At 47.0% G+C, this 22567-nt stretch overlaps 3 protein-coding genes and 1 non-coding gene across 5 annotated transcripts; 3 read left to right on the top strand and 1 right to left on the bottom strand.

The window, feature by feature from the left end:
* Positions 1-1047: 1047 nt before the first annotated feature.
* LOC135823973 (peptidase inhibitor 15-like) lies at positions 1048-7706 on the top strand. Of its 2 annotated transcripts, none has more exons than XM_065336862.1 (5): positions 1048-1373; positions 2484-2744; positions 5131-5246; positions 5729-5920; positions 6928-7706. In XM_065336862.1, the coding sequence occupies exons 1-5, from the start codon at positions 1224-1226 to the stop codon at positions 7103-7105; spliced, it is 897 nt and encodes a 298-aa protein (XP_065192934.1). In that variant the 5' UTR covers positions 1048-1223; the 3' UTR covers positions 7106-7706. The 2 variants fall into 2 exon arrangements, with proteins under 2 accessions (XP_065192934.1, XP_065192928.1); XM_065336856.1 differs by having other exon boundaries at positions 1060-1373; positions 5729-6060; positions 6878-7706.
* Positions 7707-9172: 1466 nt separating this feature from the next.
* On the bottom strand, positions 9173-17079 carry LOC135823987 (coatomer subunit zeta-1-like). Its single transcript, XM_065336875.1, has 2 exons — positions 16913-17079; positions 9173-9867 (listed from the first exon to the last, which is right to left on the bottom strand). Exon 2 carries the CDS (start codon positions 9830-9832, stop codon positions 9311-9313), a length of 522 nt encoding a protein of 173 aa, XP_065192947.1. The 5' UTR covers positions 9833-9867; positions 16913-17079; the 3' UTR covers positions 9173-9310.
* Positions 17080-17224: 145 nt separating this feature from the next.
* Positions 17225-22493, top strand: LOC135823963 (leucine-rich repeat protein 1-like). Its single transcript, XM_065336845.1, has 7 exons — positions 17225-17599; positions 18163-18264; positions 18817-19089; positions 19772-19932; positions 20746-20881; positions 21378-21538; positions 21806-22493. Exons 1-7 carry the CDS (start codon positions 17402-17404, stop codon positions 22053-22055), a joined length of 1281 nt encoding a protein of 426 aa, XP_065192917.1. The 5' UTR covers positions 17225-17401; the 3' UTR covers positions 22056-22493.
* On the top strand, positions 21656-21737 carry Trnas-aga (transfer RNA serine (anticodon AGA)). Its single transcript has one exon. It is a non-coding gene; the product is annotated as a tRNA-Ser (tRNA).
* Positions 22494-22567: the final 74 nt, after the last annotated feature.

The following is a 22567-nucleotide window of genomic DNA, read 5'->3' as shown; positions in this document are numbered from 1 at the left end:
CATACCTGTACCTGCTACTTTCGGTTTTGGACAGTCAGTGCGATCTACGTCACCGCGCCATATACCACAGCAGTAGGCGGCTATACCGTCCGACTCCTAGCAATAAGGTATTGGGGCCGCTACGCAGCCTAGCTGTTACCTAGGTGTGCGTGTGTGTTTCAAGACACGGGCCGCGCGCGAGGGGGTGGGCTACATTAGAATAATATAGTGACCCATTTACCTGCACTGGCTGTAGTGGCTGTGCTGGCTGTAGTGGCGCTGAAAGACAGTGGGTGGAGATCGTGAAGTTGACTGTGTCATCATGCTCGGGTATCAACCACGACCAGACCGTGCCATCATCGGGCGAACTGGCGGTTTCACTTTTAGTTTTAGCACGGTACCGTCACAGGAGCTGACAACTTACACATGCAGCATAGTCTGGTCAATGACAGAAATACTCCAACAACCACATCCCTGCTCTCCCTCTCTTCTTTCTCTCGCAACCATGATTGTTATCAGGAGGTCTACATTACTACTGTGCTGGTGCTGGCTCGGTGGAGGCCACCAGCACACGCCAGGGTATGCCGGCTGCAGTGCCACGGCGAGTCATACCCGTATGCCTGACAACAGCCGGCTGTAGAGTGCAATTCGATCAAACTGCATGCCAGTTTCAGCGCAGCTCCCCCTGCCGGCCCGTCCCCTCCGCTGACGCTAGTGTCTAGGCTGGCAACAAAGTGAGTCTTGCACTGCACAGTGAGGAGGAAAGCATCCAGTCGTAACGTCAGCGCCTGTCTTCCATGCAGCCTTCAGCCTGTTTAGCCTGACCTCTAGCAACCGCTCTATGACGTGTGCAGCACATACACAGTACACAGCAGTAAAGGGTAGCGCATGCACAGAGAGCCGGGCCGGCGGTACTGCTGAAGGCATCGACATGTCTTCAGCGGTTCAGGGAGGTCGAACGGCAGCGCAGTTCAGGGAGGCCATGCACACACTGCGCTGGTTACCTGTTCGGCGGTATGCACTGCCTGCAGAACCAACACACTGGCAGCAGAAAAACAGGGTCTCCCAGCCAGCTACTTGAACCTCGGCGCTTTTCCTTTTCCTTTCACTTTCAGTGGACGAGCAAGAGGAGTTCTAGTTGGACGGCGTGTGTGTGTTGTGTCGCTGTCGTTATTGACTAAGAGACGGCATTTCTTCCTCCTCTTCATCGTAGTATAAGCAAGCATCGCAATCAGTGTTTCACGATGAAGCTTCTCGTTTGCCTTTCATTACTGCTAGTGTTAGCATGTTCTGCACATGCCAGGCTATCGATGACCATGCAGGCTACCATCCTGAGAGCGCACAACGAAGCCAGGAGTCGAGTCAAACCAACTGCCTCTAACATGGAGAGAATGGTACGTAACCATACATACACTGGCCATCACTACTCTGATCTCCCCCACTCTATGATCCCGCTCTGTTCTGTGCCGCTCTTCCCCTGTCTTATGTCTGGCCTCGCCTTGCGCCACCACTAGATAGATAGGTATTCTCGACTTCCCTGCGGCATGCTCTAGAATAGCAGTCCAACCTCACCAAGCGCTGAGAGTGTTGGTATTCGGTGCCAGGCATTCCTCTGAGCCCCCTATTGACCACACCTGAGGTTTACGTAGTTGCACATGCAGCTCTTCAACGTAACATTGTCGAACGAGTAGTGTGAAGTGGTGGGTAATGATGCAATGATTATGACTGTGTTGCTTACACTTACAGACACACAGCCACTGTACTAGTCTGTAGTTCTCAGCCGCTCAGTGCTGGCTGCGAGCTCTGTAGACTTGCCATTATGGCCACCACAGAGCTAAATTCGTAGTCTACAACTGTAGGCAATCGTCATCCATCATGCAGCAGCATTGTTCGTCCACACGATCTGGAAACAGTGGCTGGCGGTCGATCACTTGATGTCGTGAACACAGCAATGCTCCGTCGGTCGGCATCCGTTGGCGTTGTTCTTGCCCGAGCTAGGCTGCACTCTGCTAGGTACTATGTCTGAGCATAGCCGCAGAATGACGTAGACATTCATGATGTCTGCACTCTCTCTAATATGTGCTATACACTCACTCACCATACCGCAGAAGGACAGGTGGTGTGGCTTGCAGGCAGTGCATTGAACTAGATTCCCATAATTCCCACAATGTATGTGCCCAGGCAAGCCGCAGTATGCATACCAGTATTGTAGTCTTGCTCTGGCCTACATCATGACAATCGTCATGTACATTGCACACGTACTTCAGTATACAGTTACTGCAACAATGATCTCATGCGGTGCACTACTGCCACTCGTGTTGTCCCCACCTCTTTCGGTAAAACCTAGCCATGTTATGCCGGTTTCGCTTTCAGGTGCTGTACTAAACTAGTGAAATCGCCCCCCCCCCCCCCCCCCCCCCCCCTGTTCATACCGCTATACCGGTATAAGTACTAGTATGCTGATTGTTGTACTGATTTGTTGATCGTGTAAACCACCGCTACAGGTCTGGAACCCTACACTGGCACTCATTGCGCAAGAGCACGCTGAGAACTGTGCGTGGGAACCGAATGACATACGTCACGCCGAGGCGGAGCATCTCTTTCCCGCCGGTGTGGGCGAGAACATGGCACTGAACTACGGAAGCTCGGCCATCATCAACCAGAACCCGGTGCAGTTCATCCGTGAATGGGTTGCTGAGGGACAGTACTACAACATCACACACAACACTTGTGAAGTGGACAGAGTCTGTACCCACTATACCCAGGTACGTTTCTTGCCAGTATAGTAACAAGGTAGCGAAGAGATAGGGTGGAAGATGGAAGATGTAATGCACTTCAGCAATGGCTGATAAGTTGATAACACATTCATGAGTATTTTGTATTGTATTGTATTGTATTTATTTAAAAGGATTCTCCAAAAGCAAATGGATGCTTATCACGGAAGTCTCCCACATAAATATCGCAAGAAAAATGGGGAAATGGGGGAGAGGAGAGTGGAAGATGAAGCATGGGATGAAGGGAAACAAGTACCTAAATATCGAGGTATAAAAGCAGGAAAGAAATCGACGAGGGAAGAAATCACCTCTGCAGATAATAGCGGGACATTTAGATGAAAAAAACCCAGCAAGGATTAATTTTAAGGAAAAAAAATTCTCAAACGGAAAAGTTCGGAATTCCAGTCAGAGAATATCTATGCTGTGAGTAATGAGCCTTTAGAGTCATGCATGTACATGTAGTATAGGTGCTGATCGAGGAGGGAATTACATGTGCCGGCCCAGTACGTGTGTGTAGTAGTGTGCTGGTTCGTCAACTGTATAACTCACCGAAGTAACTTCGTTTCGAGAGCAATATGCAGCATACAGTTGGCGTGTCGAGTATTCGTGCCGTGTTCGCAACGGAATAATAAGCAGTTTCACATGATTATAAGTGGCTGGAAATGTGCCAGCACTGGGTCGGCTGCCGGCAAGTCCACGTCCTCGAGCAGACGTGCAGCGGCACTTTCCGACTGGCAGCCATTACCTACACAATCATGTAGCCGAAATAACTGTGGCTTGTACTGTTGTAGTAACAGCAGAGGATATAGGATGGCGGATGTGACGCCAGACGCGCTAGTCCTTCACCAGGAAGGGATAGCCGCGGGAGCTGCGACTTCGAGTTGTGCATCAGCAGGTGTCGACTAAACTGATCGGCATGGTAGACATGGTATACCGGGACTCGTTCGTTGTCTGCCGCGAGCAGTCTGTGACAGTGCAGAGCAGTCTGTGACAGTGCAGAGCAGAGAGAACACTGTACGAGGACTGTCTCGATTCTATACGGAAATAGCATCGACAGCCTACTACAGAAGACTAACCGCGATGCTCGACTTCTTCTGCGCCAAAACTAAAAGAGCAGTGAAACCATGCCCATGGTGTACAGGACAATGTACATGTGTGTTGTCATTGTGATGGGATGCACATCGTCGAAGCAGTACGTGTGACATCCTAGACGTAACCGTCGGAGATCATCATGAACAATGGACTGACTAATTATTCACTTGTCCTGTCTTTATAAATAACATGTTATTGCATTATTGGTTAGTTTTTGGCCTTTTTCGTGCTTTGGAGTTGATAACATTTTCCTCACTATCGAAAAAAAAAAGACAATACATGTACGGTATCTGCAGATCTACATAATGTCATCACGGTAGTTGGAGAGTAGTGTAGGAGTTATAATAATAATTATTATAGTGGCTAGTCTTGACGACTTGAGTCAATTTATTTTAGGCCTAACGTTATTGACAGTATTGTACTACTAATGAACGTTAGACTTTAGAGTTTAGACTCGCTTCTTCCCCGAGTCCCTGGGATGCAAACGGATTGTCGGTGCCGAGGCGAGGGAGTTGATGCTATTGCTGGTGTTCCGCGTGCCTTGGCTTTGTGGCTTGAGCTAGAAAGTGGAAGCGTTGCGTTTGTTACACGTAGCTGCTTTTTTATTTATTTTTATTTAATTTCGGCCAGTTGTAGCTGCTGGAAGTTCACGTCAGTCACACTCGACCGGGCTAACTAACTTCTCAAGACAAGTCTACAGGCATAGGCTTCAACGAAGTTTCTTTTATGGTGTGAATAGCAACCATGAAATAACCAATGGAATCAGGACTCTGTGTGTAGTACTACATGGCAGCACCACAACTTGCGCACTGAGTCTGTACTGTAGGGTAGATCTGTATGGCCACAGGGTCGAGCAGGATCAAAGTTTCCCCAGCCTCATGTGTGCAGCCATCATGGGGAACTTCACGGCTGTTGCAGCCTGGGACTGGAGGCACGAAACACCACACTGTCGAAATTACGATATGGAGCAAGTCCCAGCACCTCAGCTGGTGGGATCATGGTGATGGCACATAAGATATGCTAGCGCTAGTTGAGCGAACTTTGTAACGACGTGTCTTTCCCAACACCCTAGACAGCAGAGATTATTAGTTTTGAGATGAAAACAACTTCTCGCTGTCTTTGTTCTTTAATAATAGTTCTTAAATTTAATAACAATTGTTCGTGTGTCAATATCCTCATCTCGATAAAACATTATGCACAGCGGACAGCTTCTCCATTTACAACACGACCCGCAGTTTGGGGGTATTGATCATGACACAGCATCTGTGTACTTCTGCATTTTCAGATGATGACTGCCAACACGGTAGCAGTTGGCTGCGGCTTCCACGTATGCCAGGAGATGGAGTTTTTCGGAGCAATTCTGCCGCTGGCCGCTTTCTTCATCTGCAATTACGGTCCACAGTAAGTGATGATGACACACGACACGACCTACCCTCTCTCTCTCTCTCTCTCTCTCTCTCTAGCTCTCTCTCTCTCTCTCTCTCTCTCTCTCTCTCTCTCTCTCTCTCTCTCCCCCCCCCCCCCCCCCCCCGTGATACACACACTGAGACAGCCAATGACAAGCCACTGTCTTAAAATATTATACAACAAACATTTCTAGTGCGTTCTCAACCCAATTGGAATACAAGATTGAACCTGTGCTATATCACTATGAACTTGCATGGCTAACAATGTGTGATGTATTCAGACTCACACTATGATGTGATATCAAGAGTCCAAGCCGGTAATCATATCCAGTTTGTATGCAGACTGACAATGCGATATCAAAGTCCAAACCTGTCATCAAGATTATCTGGTTTATATGAGAGCAGAGGGTGACAGCCTGACCTCACACACAATAGGCTGATTGCACAGCATTGCATGCTATTCCAATGTTCCTGCAGAGGCCCAGCAGTGACCCAGCAGCTGCGACCATACACGGCTGGCCCACCGTGTTCATTCTGCCCGGCGGGCAAGCAGCTGTGCATGGACAACCTGTGCGAGATTGGCATTGCACGTGCACCGCCAGCTCTGTCTTACCCAACTGGTATGCCCATGAACCAGGGGCCTGGCGTCATCGACCCTACCATGTCAATCTTCGAGACAGTGGCACCGGGGGCCACTGTGCAGGTGCGCACCGACCAATTCGGTGTTGTCATCACCGACGCACCTCCACTGGCTGGTGCGGAGACACCCGCTGGCCCTGGTGCAAGCACTGGTGCAGCTGCTGTCGCAGGTAAGTTATTGCAATTCGCATCCTGAGAGGCGAATAGCGGTAACTCGGAACTACTTAAGTAGTAGTGATGACATCGCACTGAGTAGTAGTGATGACATCGCACTGAGTAGTATTGATGACATCGCACTGAGTAGTAGTGATGACATCGCACTGAGCGGTTACATGTACAGTGTACATGTTGCATCATCCAGCACAAGTGGGTGCATTGGGCTTGAAAGTGATGACGTCAAAAACGGCCAGGGAGTAGTAATTTGACATCAGATTTCTATTTTGGATCCACTGAGGTGTGACTTTGCCATTGCCTCAGTGTGTGGGTGCATAGCAACCCACGCATGTCGTATGCAGTGACTTTTTCTTCGCCACTCACCCTACCCCCATTAGCCAACCCAGTCAATTTCACCGATTACATCACCTTGCTGTGAGTAAGACCGCTTGAAATGTGCTTGGATCCATACAAAAACTGGATCCAAGTGGATCCAGTTTTTGAATTTTTGAAATTGTTGCTATGCTGTGACGTAGCACTTTCAAGTCGACTGTCTGTACCACGGAAATCTCGATGGTGTGGAAATATACGGAAAAGCGCTGCAAAAATGCGCAAGACAATGGGTGGAGTACGCAAAACTGCCCAAGCAGCCGGTTGGCTGCTCTGACACAGTACACAGATTACCAGTGGAACGCACATGGACACACAGTGCGCGTACACAAATACCGTGTAAGCTACCGGGCCGATGCCACTGGCTGAATCTGCTCTAGAAAGCAAGCAATTGTACTCATAGTTGTTACGTTTTGTTTGTGTCCTTCTCTCCTGGTGGTACAGTGACAGTGGACCCAAGCACACTGAACTGCACCAGCCCAGCCACTGTCAACGAGCGTGAGCACTGCTGGCTGCAGGCATGGACAGACTGGAGGCGCAAGTTCGACAGCTGGGTGCACAGCAACTGCCCCGGACCATAAGCAACCAGACGCAAGACCACCGAGACACCTTCCGCGACAGTCACCCCTTGCAAATAATCCCCGAATTACGCACGGATTTTATTCACAATGATCATTTGCAACCATCAATACGTTTGAAGTACGATCAGGCAGGCTCAGCATTCACCCTTATGCCAACCCATAAACTGTACATGGTCTAATTATACACCGTGGGCAGCACTGGGCCAAATTACTTATCTTCAAAATCGCTATGCATCACTGTGACATCAACTGCCACCGATGTAATTGTAACATTTTCTAAACGATATTGATGACTTGTTCTACAATGGTACTATGGCTTAGTAGATTTCTGCTTGTAACTTCATCTTCTCTTCTATCTTCAGTCCTGCTCTCGTACTGAGAAAACTCTGTATTATATTTGCTGTTACCATGCTCAATCTCTTCCTACACATGGGAACGCAGCATGGGAAAAGGAAGTGGTGACAATCACCGGTATCCCACCAGTACCTACCCACTCTACACTCTCATGCAGCCTTGGTGCGTTACCCTGGTTACCGCTTTTAAATTCTCTTTTCTTCTTTCTTCTTCATATCCTCAGGAATGAATGCATTATCTTATCACAGCTGACTATAGCTGTGATCTTTCAGTAACTTATACGATTCTCATCAAGTTCTTTTGCAAGAACCAACCCCAGTCGAATGACGTTATCTACATACTGTCGTGGACATGGAAATCCGGTCACACGTCTAGAATCCCCAGGGCGCTGACCATGCAGCCGAGGATAAGCGCTGACCATGCAGCCGGGAATAAGCGGTACACACATGCATTTATGCGCTGCAGCGCGCTGGTCGCATCCCATCAACATGATTGTGCACTGCCCACAGCGTTCTGTACGCGCTGAGGGCGCCGGCCCCGCGGACCGGTCAATCGACTGGATTTCAATGTCCACGACAGTAGGTGCAAATTAGAAAAGTGAAGGAACTTGCTCAAGCTAGGTGAACTTGTTCCAGCTCTCTGAACAGAAAGAAGTCACTCAGAATACGAGGGGAGTGGGAGTTGAATCTGTACTGGGGCAGAAAGTCTATCGTTTTAACGAGAAAGACTCCACCGTTTAATATCAAACTCGAATAACAAAGGTTTAACGTTTCTTCTTCTTTCCTCTGTACTAGAGAAATAGAAGACAGGTGTGTGCCGGCAGGATCGTTAAAACTGCATGCCGACATTTTGCAAATCGTTAAAAGATTCGTCACACTTTCAACTCTTACAGCAGACAGTATTTCACTACTCGCTGCAAGCAACTAACGTGAACATCATTCTCCTGTTTATTCCTAGCAATGGCCATCATCAGCATAACTACCGGTATTCCAGTGCATGCCTTATCATTGGGTGAAATGGCTCTGAATGAGTGACACCGCACAGGGAGTAGTATTGTACTACACCCTGATACCGCATCACTGCGCGGTCTCCTCGAGTATCGCGATAGCCATGGAATCACACACAGACATGCTCTGCATATCACACGGCACAATGAAGGAACAATACTAACCATGAACACTTGCTATGTGCTTTCGTTCACCATCAACTCTTTGTGCTAACTGCATGCACTGGTTGTTAGTGTACACATCAACCGAACGGCGCGTTGGCTCCTTCAACAAGCACAATATAAACCTATAGGACAATAATAAGCAGTAGCACAATGCTGACATACATGCTACACTGTAGTCTAGTTCGTAGCCAGGGTGCAGGGAGGTTATAGACTCTTGAAACTCACAGTGTAACACATGTCGTTGATAACTTAAAACAATGAAAAGAAACCCGGCTACAACTCTGCTGAACAAGTTTTCAAATTATCAACACACTTTCTGCAGATGGGTGGTAAGTTGGTACCACACACGTTCCATTGCAAACTTGTGCTGCAACCGGAGATAGACATCCAGCACGGTCCCAAGAGGAATCCCAGGGAACAAAACCAGCACACCTACTTGTACAAGACAGTACATTTCATGGCAAGGCTAGTGTGTAGGAGGAGCACACATCATTGTACTTCAAGCACACTGTGAGATTCATGCATGGCACAGTGCTGCCCTAACCCACTGACCCACCTGCCCACCACCACCAACTACCACCACAGTACAAGCTAATTCATCCAGCACACCACTCCTTCATCCACACGTAGAAGTACACGAGATCACACTGTACTAAATTCACCTTATTAACATGTCAATTTATTAGTTTAAAAAAAACCAGTCATCAGTACTCATCACCCATACAACTCTCATCATCACCTTGGCATGTGGCCTGACGCACACAGCATGGCCTAAATCATCATTGAAAGCTTGTTCAGCGCGTTCATCACGGTCTTGTCAGTCATACCGCCTATGGAAACCTCCTCGGTCTGTCGGAAGTTGAGCCGCTGCATTAGCATGTCGGGATCGGCTTCCAGAATGATGCCACCATCAACACTCTCGTCAACAATCAACTGAACACCATCCATGCACTCCAGTACGGACTTCTTTTCAACGGCATTCCTACCAACCAGACGGCTGACACACTCATAGATGCTGCTCAGCAGCCCATGTAGCATGATCTCGTTCTCATCCATTGCACCCATCACGAAGAAGTGCAGGTCAATATTGCTACGGTACACCACCGTCACGCGGTCTAGCAAGATGATCTCATTGGCCGATCGGTGCGTCTTGCCAAAGAGCTTCTTCTCGAAAGTGCGCTGCTCGGCCACGGTGGGAAAGCGGTCGGTGTAGTACTTTGCCCAGATGCGCTGCCCATCATTGTCCAGAATGCATACTGAGAGAACCGTCGAGAGGCTCGGCAGCGCCGCCATGTCCACACCAATACTACCAGGGTGCAAGCATTCACCTACACGCAACAAAGAAGAAGAAAAGAAGAACAAGCAGTAGTTAACACGATAGCAAAAGAGCTGCCACGCATTCGTGATCAAACATGTTCATGCTAAGGTACTAGTCAGAGAAATCCAACCTCATAAATAAAATAGCGCCGGAGGATACTCAGCCCCAGCACTACATAATTATACTGTTCTGTGCATTCGAACGCGACACTACTATTTTCATCATGTCGAATTTCTCCGGCCAGAACTGTACATTATTACACCAGGGCTGTGCTACTTCAAGCAGAGATGTACAATTCAAACACAAGATACATACCCAGAGATGTACAATTCAAACACAAGATAAATACCCAGAGATGTACAATTCAAACACAAGATACAGCACACACGTGTTGTAGCAGGTGAAATACATCCCATCCTGGACCCACGTCTATCCTGTTCAAGAACAGGGTGGCCCTCTATCCTGTTCAAGAACAGAGTAGCACGGATAACCCTGGGGAAGGGTGTGGGAAGAACGACTCAATCTCTACCGGCGCAGCTATGCTAGCTCACAGTGCCCACCCCCAATCCATCCAAGATAGATAAATACTGTCGTTACAAGGGCATTCGCTTTCAGGGTACATGTAGTTACAAGGCAACAATGCATTACACCCTCACAACTCAAACAAAAACAAAGCCGAGTTGGAAAGCACTGCCTCCTGCTTTCTAACAAATTGTGCAAACATGGCTCAGTGCCCGGTTTTGAGATAAAAAGCCAACTCAGTCCACACCCACCTCCCGGTTTGTATCCATCAACAAATCGGGTGCTGTATTTTCCGGAGTTTACACCAGACCCAGTTTTTTTGTCACGAAATAATACAGACATCTTCACATTATTTCAAGGTTCATTTGACCATCGTAGTATCAGCCGCATCGACTTTTTAGGGTGAATTAAACAACATCACTTTTTAGGGTGAATTAAACATCACTTTTTAGGGTGAATTAAACAACAATCACTTTTTAGGGTGAATTAAACATCACTTTTTTAGGGTGAATTGAACAACATCACTTTTTAGGGTGAATTAAACAACATCACTTTTTAGGGTGAATTAAACAACATCTCGGTTCACGTGAGACTCGGCTGGAGGCCAAGTTTTCCGCATCTGTACTAACGCCACCACGCCCAAGGATCAAGGCGCAGATGCAGCTCCTAGGTGAGTAGATCACACCCATCAAAGTGGTCAAAGACCGAAAATCCCATTTGCTGCGTCTCCATCCATGGGTAAATTATGAGTGTTTAAAGTGTGGCCTATAACCAGAAACTACGGCAGTTTCTCATACACTTTCTAGGAAGAAAAGTGGATTTTCAACAGAATCATACTACCCCAGCGAAACTACCGACCATCTGAACCCCAAAACTTCAAACTAGAAGCTCATGGACAGTGTACTACACAAAGGTACTACTTGTAAAGATGAAGGCATGGCTGTGGAGAGAGAGAGCAGCCCTACTCTGCCTCACAACATTGCTATGCTAAAATAATTGCAGGTAATGGCAACCTGTGTGCAGGAAATGAAAGAAGTCCATAGGAAAAGCACACACCACTTGATGAGACCGTGCTCTACGCTCAATAGAAAAAAGCACAAACATAAACCAGGCAACACATTTCCTGGAACAACTACACCACGTGGGCCATTGGCTACTTGGTGAGTTTCAGTTCAGAAGACGCGGGGACAGGCTATAATGTTTTTTGGGCAATAACAGCGGCTGGGCTCTTATGTCGTTCTTTGGCCTAGGCTGACACTAAATGGCTACTATTAGTCGTCCATGTCACTTCTCGAAGTACATGCATAAATACGCTTCCATACTCTATGATACACATAGACGGTACACTTTGTCAATATCGAAAGAAATCTTCACATCTGTCGTCAAATTACAGTAATGCCTTGCACAGGCATGAAACAGACTGTAACAAGAGAGCATGAGTTCACGAACCCTCGCTTTGCTGATGCCCGATTCTACTAGGGGTTGCAGTCTGTCACTCGTGATCATTCGTTCACGTGGTACACGGGAACAACTCAACATACGCAATACCCGTCATCACTCGGGTCACGTGATATAAGCGAACGTGATACAGCCGTCATTGGACGTACATGTACATACCGGCCACGCAGACACTTCCGTCGTAGTTACGGTAAAATTATTATACTACTGTTGAGGTATACGACTCCTTACACTTCACCCTCTCTCAGTCTCACATTGTTATTATTTCTCACCTGCCCACCCCTGTTATTGGTTCACACTCCTCTTGTCCATCACACTTCACCTTCTTTTCTACTATTTTCTTTCACATACTGCATTTCGTACTCTTCCACGTATATATCGTTGTTTATTGCTAGATTTCATTATTGAGACGTATTTTCCCTGATGAATGTCGGAAACGTGTACGGAAACTTTATTATCCATCTTTTATTTTTGTTCATGACTACGCCCAATGTCCGCTTCGCTGATTCTGCTTATTAAATATTACTACTGTGTATGCCAACATGACCCGGCCAGAGGCATGGATTAAGGGGACTGTACCTTCAGAGGGTCAAAAATTGAAATCGTGAGGATCGTCTTCAAACCTCTTCTAAAATAGTGTCCATAGTCTGAAGTGTCAGCATGCGAAGTTTGACCGCTGTGCGACAATCCAAACCGAAGTTATGATCCTTCAAAGTTGATGCACTGAGTGACTCATCCTCCCAAATTTGATTGATTTGACTCGAAATTTGACATTTGGAACTCCGGCGTTTTAGAGGCTGTACGCCCCCTTGTGGGGGCGAGCGAGTCCCGAGCTGTTGCTAGGTGATCTGTTCACAACATGACCGACACTTGCCGTTATGAGCTGGTTCAAATCGGTCAGAGATCGAATGCATGACTGATTTTTGAGCAAGGAGCGATGGCGAACACAAAGAAAAGCAGAAGTAGCGCAGGTTCTGGACATAGACGATCGAAGAGGAAGTATTTCCCACCCAAGGCGGCTGCTGAGGTTGCTGTTGAGGCTGAGGAGTCTGCTGCGACGCCTTCTTAAGGCGCTTCTGCACGGAAATTGAAAAATTGTCCTCTCTGGTTGGAGCAAACTGACAGCGAAGACAGCGAAGCCAGCCATACCTCTACCCCAGACAGCAGTGATAGTGAAGAGGAGAGCGACGACGATGTCGATTTGGCCTGTCATGGCAATCGAATTGTTGACTTCAACTGCCTGCAGGAACTCCTGGATGTTAGTGTAATTTGTAGAGCTTGCCAGGGTGGAAGAGTAATTATTTCCGAGAGCAGCCGTGTAGGATTAGCGTGCAATGTAATTTTGTGCTGCGACAACGATGACTGCACTTTTCAGATCACCGTACCAGTTTCAAGCAAGGAGAAGCACTTTCATGACGTCAACAGACGCTCTGTGCTGGCCATGAGGCGCATCGGCTGTGGCCATGCTGCCCTACGGAAGTTCTGCGGCATAATGAACCTTCCACCCCCCCCCCCCCCCCCGTGACGGAGAATAGCTTCCTAAAACAACAGAAGGCTGTCGCGATGGCAGTTACGTCCATGGCACAGTGTTCTATGCAGGTTGCAGCCAAGGCGGTGAAGCTACTCCACCCTGATGGGAACATACCGTCAGCTTTGATGGCACATGGATGAGGAGGGGATTTTCATCATTGTACGGAGTGTTCATCTGCATTTCATGGGATACATCATACTGGGTGAGTGCTGCTCGACTACCATGTCAGCGGCAAGTACTGTCATCAATGCAAGATGTGGTACTCAAACTTGGAAAATGGCAAGACAACAGAAGAAAAGTTCACGGCGTGGAGGCTTGCCCACACGTGTGACATCAACACAGAACGGTCATCCCCTGGCATGAAGAGCGAGGCGACCACCATTCTGTGGAATAGATTGTGTGCCGAGCGCTCGCTGCAGTACACCACCTTCATCGGCGATGGAGACAGCAAGAGCTATCGTGCTGTATGTGATGCAAAGCCGTACCCAGGCGTGGATATCCAGAACGAAGAGTGCATTGGACACGTCCAGAAGCGCCTGGGTACCGGGCTCAGAGAGCTAAAGCGCACCATGAAAGGAAAGAAGCTCTCTGACGGCAAGACCATCGGTGGCGTGGCAGACTTACAGATAAACTCATCGACACTCTGCAGACATACTACGGTATGGCTATCCGCGCGCACCACCAAGATCTACAAGTTATGGCCAAAGCGATATGGGCAGGGCTTATGCACCGGTGTTCTACGGATGACCACCCTCAGCACCAGTACTGTCCGCCTGGTGATGCGTCATGGTGCAGATGGCAAAAGTTGAAGGTTACCGGTGAGGAGGCCACCTATGTTCATCACCACACACTTCCAAAGGCTGTGTTTGAAGTGGTCAAACCTCTCTACGTGCGGCTCGGTCAGAGGCATCTACTACAGCGCTGCTTGATGGGTGCGACACAGAAGAACGCTAATGAAAGTTTTAATGGCATGATGTGGACCATGTGTCCCAAGGAGAAGTTCTGCAGCAAGAAGACCGTGGACCTTGCAGCCAGTTTAGCGGTCCTAACCTTCAACGGCGGCGCTGTGTCCCTCCTGAAGGTATTGTCGGAGATGCTCTGCAGCTACGGAGAGTTTACAGCAATTGCCCTGGAAAGAGAGGATTTGGTGCGCATCCGGAAGTCGGATAAGAAGTCCACAGAAGGAGAGAAGGAGTCGAGAAAGAGGAGGAGAAGAAGGAGGAAGGGCTGGGAGGAGCAAGCAGTTGAAGCAGAGCTGGTGCGTTTTGACCACATGAGAAGCTGTAAAAGCTCTAATACTTGCTATAATACAGCCGGAAATGCCCAGATTGGAGTGCATTTTTTCCTTGTTTTTAGCCCCTTTTCGAAAGGGTGCGCAACTTTTTGCCTTCGCCTTTCACTGTAGCCCCATAAACCTATATATTTTTGGATTGCTGTGGTCATTGGGCAGGGCCGTTGTGTGTTGCCATCATCGAATACTCTGATTTACTCATGTTTTAGTACACTCATCAACCCTCGTTCTTTCTTGCGATCGCACTTTGTGATTCCTTAGGCTGCAGTACTTGTGTCTGGTGTTGTGGAGCACTCCCAACACACAACGACCCTGCCGCCATGTATTCTTGGTCTCTGTATTTCATTTCAAGTCAATACAACCATGTTCACTTAGAAAAAAAGTTGCGCACCATTTTGCCCTCTGCGCGCGTCCGTTGCTTTATTTTCCCCTGCTGAAATTTCAATGATAAGACATCCATTTGGCCCAACTGTTGTGATGGACTCCAACTACAAGGTATGAAGGCACAGTCTAGAAAATTTGGACCGATTCTATGTATGTTTGCCAAAGATACGGTCATTCGAATATGACCCTGTCCGAAAATGGCCGCGAAGGTACAGTCCCCGTAAAGAGAAATAGACCCTGGTTTGTGTAGAATATGTAGAATTATGTACATCTAGCAAATCTCGATAAACGAGAGAGCTTGGAAGCTCAGAGCCCTACGCTATGCTTTGACGGCTACAATGCCCAACCATACCACAACGAACTGATCGGCTACATCATTGTATTGCAAAAAAGTTTCCATCTGTTCGAATAACATGCATGATGAGCTACAATGTAGGCAAAAAAGCATAGCACAGGGCCCTGAGCGAAATAAGTTAACTTTCTCTTTGCATTCGAGGGTAATACGACACCGTCTACCACCTTGATGACCTAGGCAAAAAAAGCATAGGGATGTTATAAATTTTTCATTTCTCCTATTTTTCAAGACATAACCTGGGATTCGAACCCGCACTATCGCCCTGCATGCATTCCCCCGATACACTTCGCATACATACTCATTCTTCCAAGTTGCTTCACGTTATGATCTTGCATTTGAAAGCCCTATTTGAATATTGTGGCCAGCTGTCTTTGATGGTACGATACGGGACAGGTACGGGATAGCGCCAGGCATGCCGACGGCACAAACACACACGGAATTAAAGCTGTGTGGACCCTGGCTAGCGCCAGGCGTTACTGAAGTAACGTCTTTCGCATAGCTACGGGAATCAATTAAACGTATGTAAAAGTCCTGAAAAGTTCTTATAGGATAAAGTCACCAGCTCGTGCCGTTCTAATTTTTGCAGCTTGGCCTTCTTTGGCAAAGCGGTCTTCAAAGCACCAGATTACTGTAGTTTCGATGGAAAAACTCGCAGTTCACACTTGCCCTTGTGCATACGCAACCCTATGAAGCTATGTGACAGTCAGCCAATACTGTGAGCTCAGCATATGCATTCTACAAGACCATCTATGCCCTTCTGCTGGTTGTGAGGTTGAGTCACTGTCTACAATATAGAGGCATCTGCGCCCAACTGGACACTGTGCAGTAGCATTTGAGTATCACTTGATGAAGCCGCTTACAAAGCCGCTATTCTTGATATGAATACACAACTACACTTATCACGTCCACAAACGTCTGATTACAACAGGGGGAAGACGTTCGCTCTGCAGTTAATTGTCATGGCGGCTCATTGTCACTGCTACAGCGGACACATAAAACTCGGTAGGTGCAGTGAAAAGCTTTACATAATAGGCTTACACAACATTTGTACCACCAGAAAACCCAGCCACATTAGGGAAATTGCCATAAGCACAAGTGAGTACCGTATTATCTCTAATATAAGCACGGTCCTTTATTTTTTCAATGTACCTCCGCCCCGTGCTATTATTGGAGACGTTCCTTTATTGGAGACTGTTCCATTATTATTTCAACCTCATTTCAGAGGCATGTTGCCATGCCAAATTCATGTATGACACACACATTTCAGGGTTTTTTTCGCCGGTACAGATAATGAATTTACACAGTGTGCTTATAATGGAGACTGAGCACTTTATTTTTTGAATGCCGCCCCAAGGTGTTCTATTATTGGAGACGTGCTATTATTGGAGACTGTGCTATTATTGGAGACTGTGCTTATATTAGAGATAATACGGTAATTCAAATTTCATGACAACGCCAGTTGTGAAAAGAGAACCAGAAAGAGCAGTATGCAAGCAAACCCATTACCTGCTTACCTATTGTTCTTTGATGATTCGAATTCTCCACAATTCTACAGAAAAGTCAATCTCTTGAGCTCTCTTGACCAATGTTCAAAATACGTTCAAACAGCTGGAGCTGACGAGGAAAACAATGAAGCAGTCTGTACGAGTACATAACTCCACATACACAGATTCAACGGAGCAGTTTTCGCGAATCCAGTGGTGTTTTTGTGACGTGTCGTCATTCACGTAAAAAGCGCATGCGCCTGGAGACTATGACGTACACACGGGTAATCCCCACGTGTTGCCGCCACAGCACTACTTTTCAAAAAGCTGTTTGGACTGGGATCATGCATGGCGTGGCGATTTCCGGAGTGGCGATTGTTCAAGGAGTAGAGAGAGAGAATAAGAAATGCTTTGAACGAATAGTCAAGAAAATAAGAAGATGAGAGCGGTATTACGGATGGCTACATGACTAATGGTTGGGTATAGTGTGGCCCCGACGGGCGACCTTCGTGTTAAGAAATGAAGTTCACATGCAAAGTTAGCGTCGTGTCTGTGGACATCTCTCGCACAAGCCATGCTTCGCCCAAACCATGCCACTCAACTGTTGGCCTGGGACACCACGGTCCAGAAAAGAAATCTTCCAGTGGTGAAGTGTCCAGTCAACCGCTATACTTGAAGATTTGTTCCGGAAAGAATAAGCAAGGCACGCGATACAAGGTAAATGTTAGATGTGATTGATTGATTTTTTCTCAGTTCACATGGTCACACGGTGGTAAATTACGTAATGCAACGCCCATTCGCGACATATCTGACTACAGGCCAGGGAAACTTCAAAGGTGCAGTTGCTAGCAAGATTGGGTATTTCTCGCACCACTGGTTGCTACAGCCACAACGGCGGCATAATAGTTCGCATGTCACTCATGGAAGGATCCATGGGCTTAACGCATCTGTCAATGAAATTCAGGCAGACGAGCCAACAAAAGGTATTTCAATATTGTTAGAACATATGACGCAAGCCCAGCACATTTGTCCACAAGCATCAGCCATTTCTTCTTGTCTAGAGCCAGTTCAAAACAGCGGCATAACGGCGGCATAGATCAATATAATTGTGTGTGTGCATGTGTGTGTGCATGTGTGTGTGCATGTGTGTGTGTGTGTGCATGTGTGTGTGCATGTGTGTGTGCGTGTGTGCATGTGTGTGTGTGTGTGTGTGTGTGTGTGTGTGTGTGTGTGTGTGTGTGTGCATGTTTTACGATGTTGCCATGCCCTGACCGATGAAGGCAACTTCCAACGTACGTGCAATGTTCCATCGTTTTGCCATGTCTCAAGGCCGTGCTACGGTCTCACTGCATCATCCCAAGGTGGATATTCACTTTAGTGAGGTACAGTGCTTGAAACTTCACACTGCTGTCAGTGTGAACAGTATGAGTGTCTGTCTGTCTGTCTCGTCCAAAGGTAGCTGAAGCACACAACATGAGAACGGCTTGATACTGACGAGTCTTTTAACGTTTCGACCATATTGATCTTCTTCAGAATGATGTTGACGGGAGGACACGGTTAATATATACATGCAGGAGGAGAGTTACCTCGGCTGCCTACTAATCTACGACGTTATGGATTTCCTAGCTTGACCTAGCTGGCGTGTCATCGTTTGGAGAACTAAGCTCGTGCTTGACATCTGTCTGTCTATCTGTTTGTTCATGCAAAATTGGAATTCTACATTTTCACAGTTGTTTCTGGTGGTGTTTGCCTTCTTGGTTCTCAAAATCACAGTTGGACCTGATTTGTCATTACACGTGCATTGGCATGCTTCCTGAAAGCACTGAACTAGGGCGTTCGTTTTTCCCCTGGTAAAGTATTTCTCTTATGCTCATGCGCGTTTTTGTCACTGGCAAGACGTCATCTTCGTCTGTATTTGGTGTTTACCTGTGCAGGCACAACCAGGAGAACTGTGTCAGTTTCTCACCATACTCCGGCTACCGCCGGAGAAACAGAAACGTATCGAGAATCTTGCATCGCTCTCCGACCTCACTGTGGCTAAGAAAGCAGTGCGGAAGTTTGTGGCAGACAGTTTTGCCGAGTACCGTACCGCCTTGCCCAAGCTTCCTGAGACCCTGGAGCAACTCCGCGCAGTGTCAATCGGGCTCGTTGAGATTGATATTCGTATCATGCGCTTGGCTTTGCTGCGCTACCTGGACCTATCCAAGGTGCGTCAAAGGGGTTCATTCCATCAGACAATTTAATAACCCTTTCATTTTTTATTACAGTGGAGATCGGATATAACGACAGATTGAGTTTAGCGACACAATTCTGTTGCCCAAGTCGCTTAGTAAGTCCTTTGTTAAGATCGGGTTTAGTGACAGATCGAATATAGTGATGTTTTGTTCTCTCCCGAAGAAGTGTTGTTATATCCAATCTCCACTGTACCTCTTGATATTGATCCATTGTACGATGCCTATCATATGAGTGTTAGCTTGGAGCACATGATTTGTTTCCAGTTGCAATGGAGCTCTAATAATATGCACCCTGAGGGGAACAGGCAAAACTAACGAGGGTAGACCTGTAATACTTGGTAAGTTCGTATCCGAAGCATTTTTTCGTCTGCCAATGTGCAAACCGGTATATTGTTCATGTAATGCAGGAGTGGCAAATAAGACTTGATTTCTGGTTCACCACATGTATGGTAGCTGTGCACTATGACTATACAAGGTGGCGTTGATATGGAATAACTCTGGATGTTTTCATGAACAGTTTTTCTGTGTGAGTATGTGTGTGTGTGTGTGTGTGTGTGTGTGTGTGTGTGTGTGTGTGTGTGTGTGTGTGTGTGTGGTGTGTGTGTGTTTGCATGTATTTGCTTATGTGTGTGTGTGTTCATTTGTGAAAATGCAGAATTCCCTTACTGCCCTGCCTGTGGACATGTCTTGGCCAGGAAGCCTGACACAGCTGGACCTGAGCCATAACAAGTTGACGTCAGTCCCACCTGAGTTTTGTTGCTCTACCCTGGCTACATCTTTGATTAATCTGAACCTGTCAAACAATGCGATTGAAAGGTAAACCAGACTGCGCAACTTTGCGTATGAGTTGGTAAAATATAGCTCGTTGTTGTCTTTAAACTGCCAATGTGTGATAGATCATGTCATAGGTGTGATGCAAATGCGGTACAAGACTGGGCATAGCCGAGCTCGCTTCCATGGCTCATGGTGAATGACATCAATGATGAACTGCTTTTTCGATCTCAAGCGGAATTAATTGCCAACGCTGGTTGTTGTACTCGTAGTCTTATTTGCAGTGCACTGTACACTATTTGCTGTGCAAGTGACAGCGCTTGCATTTCTCCTTGTAAACGAGTCGCTGTTTCTGCAGCAGCAGCAGTACATGTGTATTGGGTACACACCTGACGGCAAGAAGTGATGGCCATGCGTATTTGCGATGCAATCCTGGAGCTGTTCTGTACAACAATATTTCAACATTGTACCATGCACACACACGTGTGTGTGTGTGTGTGTGTGTGTGTGTGTGTGTGTGTGTGTGTGTGTGTGTGTGTGTGTGTGTGGTGTGCGTGGTGGTGGTTGTGTATGTGTGAACATTTGTATAGATAATTCCCGCCCTGAACATTTCGGTTTAGGCACGTGTCTTCCCCGCTGGGGAAGCAAAGGTGTTGAGGAAGTGAAGATTGCATAGACGTCACTGTGTAGTGCCCAGTTCAAGGAAAGTCTCACTGTGTAGTGCCCAGTTCAAGGAAAGTTTCTAATACCTCCTGTGCCTCCATTCACAATTGACTGTGGCCTGTGGGTTGTACTTACCATACTAGTAATACTATAACCAGGCATTACGTTTGGTGTGTGTTTACATTATATGTCCAGCTTGCCTGATATGCTGTGCACGTTCAAGGCTCTGCTGGTGCTGGATGTGAGCCATTGCAAGATAACACGACTGCCTCACATCCTTGGTGACCTGAAGCAACTGAGACGTCTTGATATCAGCCATAATCAACTAAAGGTTTGTCCAGATATTTTCTTTTACTAAGGATCCTCCAGCCCACTCATAACGGCATGTTTTAGTATGGAAGAATGTTCTGCACTTGAAGATACAGTGGTGGCAAGGGACTGAATCCGACCCCATCTTCTGCAGATAGGAAAATGTACGGAGTGTGTGCACACAGATACCGTATGGGAAATGTACGGAGTGTGTGCACACAGATACCGTATGGGAATTGTATGTACGAGTGTGTGCACACAGATACCGTATAGGAATTGTATGGCTGTACGTGCATGTACATGTATTTCCAATTCTCATAGTGTTGAAATGGCTGCTACGCTTGCGCATCCGATGCGTGTAGAACAGCATACCACACACGAGAGACAAAGCAAGCCGATGCCAGCCCGTGTGATAACTGAACTGACTGTGGAAACTGCCAGGGTTCTGATTTCCATCTTCTGCAACCAGTGTAGCTATAAAAATTGCTTTGTATTGTTGTATTCACTGCAATGCACAGTATCTTCCCAAGTCGTTGACAATGCTGCGCATGGAGGAGCTCTCCATGGCGGGAGTTCTCTTCGATCCAGTCATGCTCAGCCGTCGAAACTGGCCTCCACCAAACACCTGGACTGTTCCATCTCTGATGGACCTGGCAGCCACAGCAGTGGTTTGCAACAGGTGAGTGAGCACGGGATTCCTTTCAGTGACATTTGAACACACACGTACACACACACACACCTCAAGAAGCTCTCCTCAATGACAATGCCTCACAAATTCAGTCATGAGGCTACCAATGCAGTGGTGGCCGAGTGGTTAAGGCGATTGACTAGAAATCAATTGGGCTCTGCCCGCACAGGTTCGAATCCTGTTCACTGCGAGTGTGAGACTTTTTTTTCTTCTTTTTCCCCATTTTTCATTTTGCTTCAATTTGTTCTTGTTTTGTAGGATTGCTGTTGTGCACAATCAACTCCCATGGCTCATCCACTCCTACCTCAAGTCAGCACTGAGTTGCGAGTGTGGTCGGCCGATATTTCTGAACGGGCTCTCTTGTCTGACTGTGCATACATTCAAGGGAGTTGCTGCCAGCGTGCAGCGCAACCAAGATCAATACGGAGAGCCGATTGAGACTGGAGCCTGCAGCCAGCGGTGCTTTGAACGCTTTAGGCACAAACTCTATCCTCTGCCGGCATTGTGATAGCATATCTTTGACGTACTCACCTATGTCCTTTAATAACATCAGCAAGTTTTGTACAAACCAGCTCCCTGTCCCTCGACTTTTACATCAGCCTTTTTTGAGCGAATGATATTGATTTATCGAAATCTCCCATGCCCATTTGCACATATTACTTTTTAACATTCATACCACAGTACTATTTTTATTCTCCAGAGGCAGAGATACTTCGGATCAGGATGGACGTATCCAACGACATTAAATTAATTTTCTTCTACCTGCTGTGTGCGGTGTCTCTCTAACTTGGTTCCCACCTCTTTGATTGCATAATTCTGTTCGCAACTTCGTACATGTATACCGGTATGTAGCTTCTCGAAGTAGGCTAAGCAAACATTGCGCTTGAAAAGAATGCACGTAACTTTACTTGTGATGATCATCCGAGCAACGGATTGATGAAGCAGATCAGATACTAGTAGGTGTCGCGCTGGGACTCGTCATCAAGACCTGAGTACAAGAGGGAGAACCTATTCCCAATC

This window comes from Sycon ciliatum, chromosome 1 (genome assembly GCF_964019385.1).
Source record: "Sycon ciliatum chromosome 1, ocSycCili1.1, whole genome shotgun sequence".
In the NCBI taxonomy this organism is placed as follows: Eukaryota; Metazoa; Porifera; class Calcarea; order Leucosolenida; family Sycettidae; genus Sycon; species Sycon ciliatum.
The sequence above is the reverse complement of the archived record's forward strand: the minus strand, read 5'-3'. Positions and strand labels throughout refer to the sequence as shown.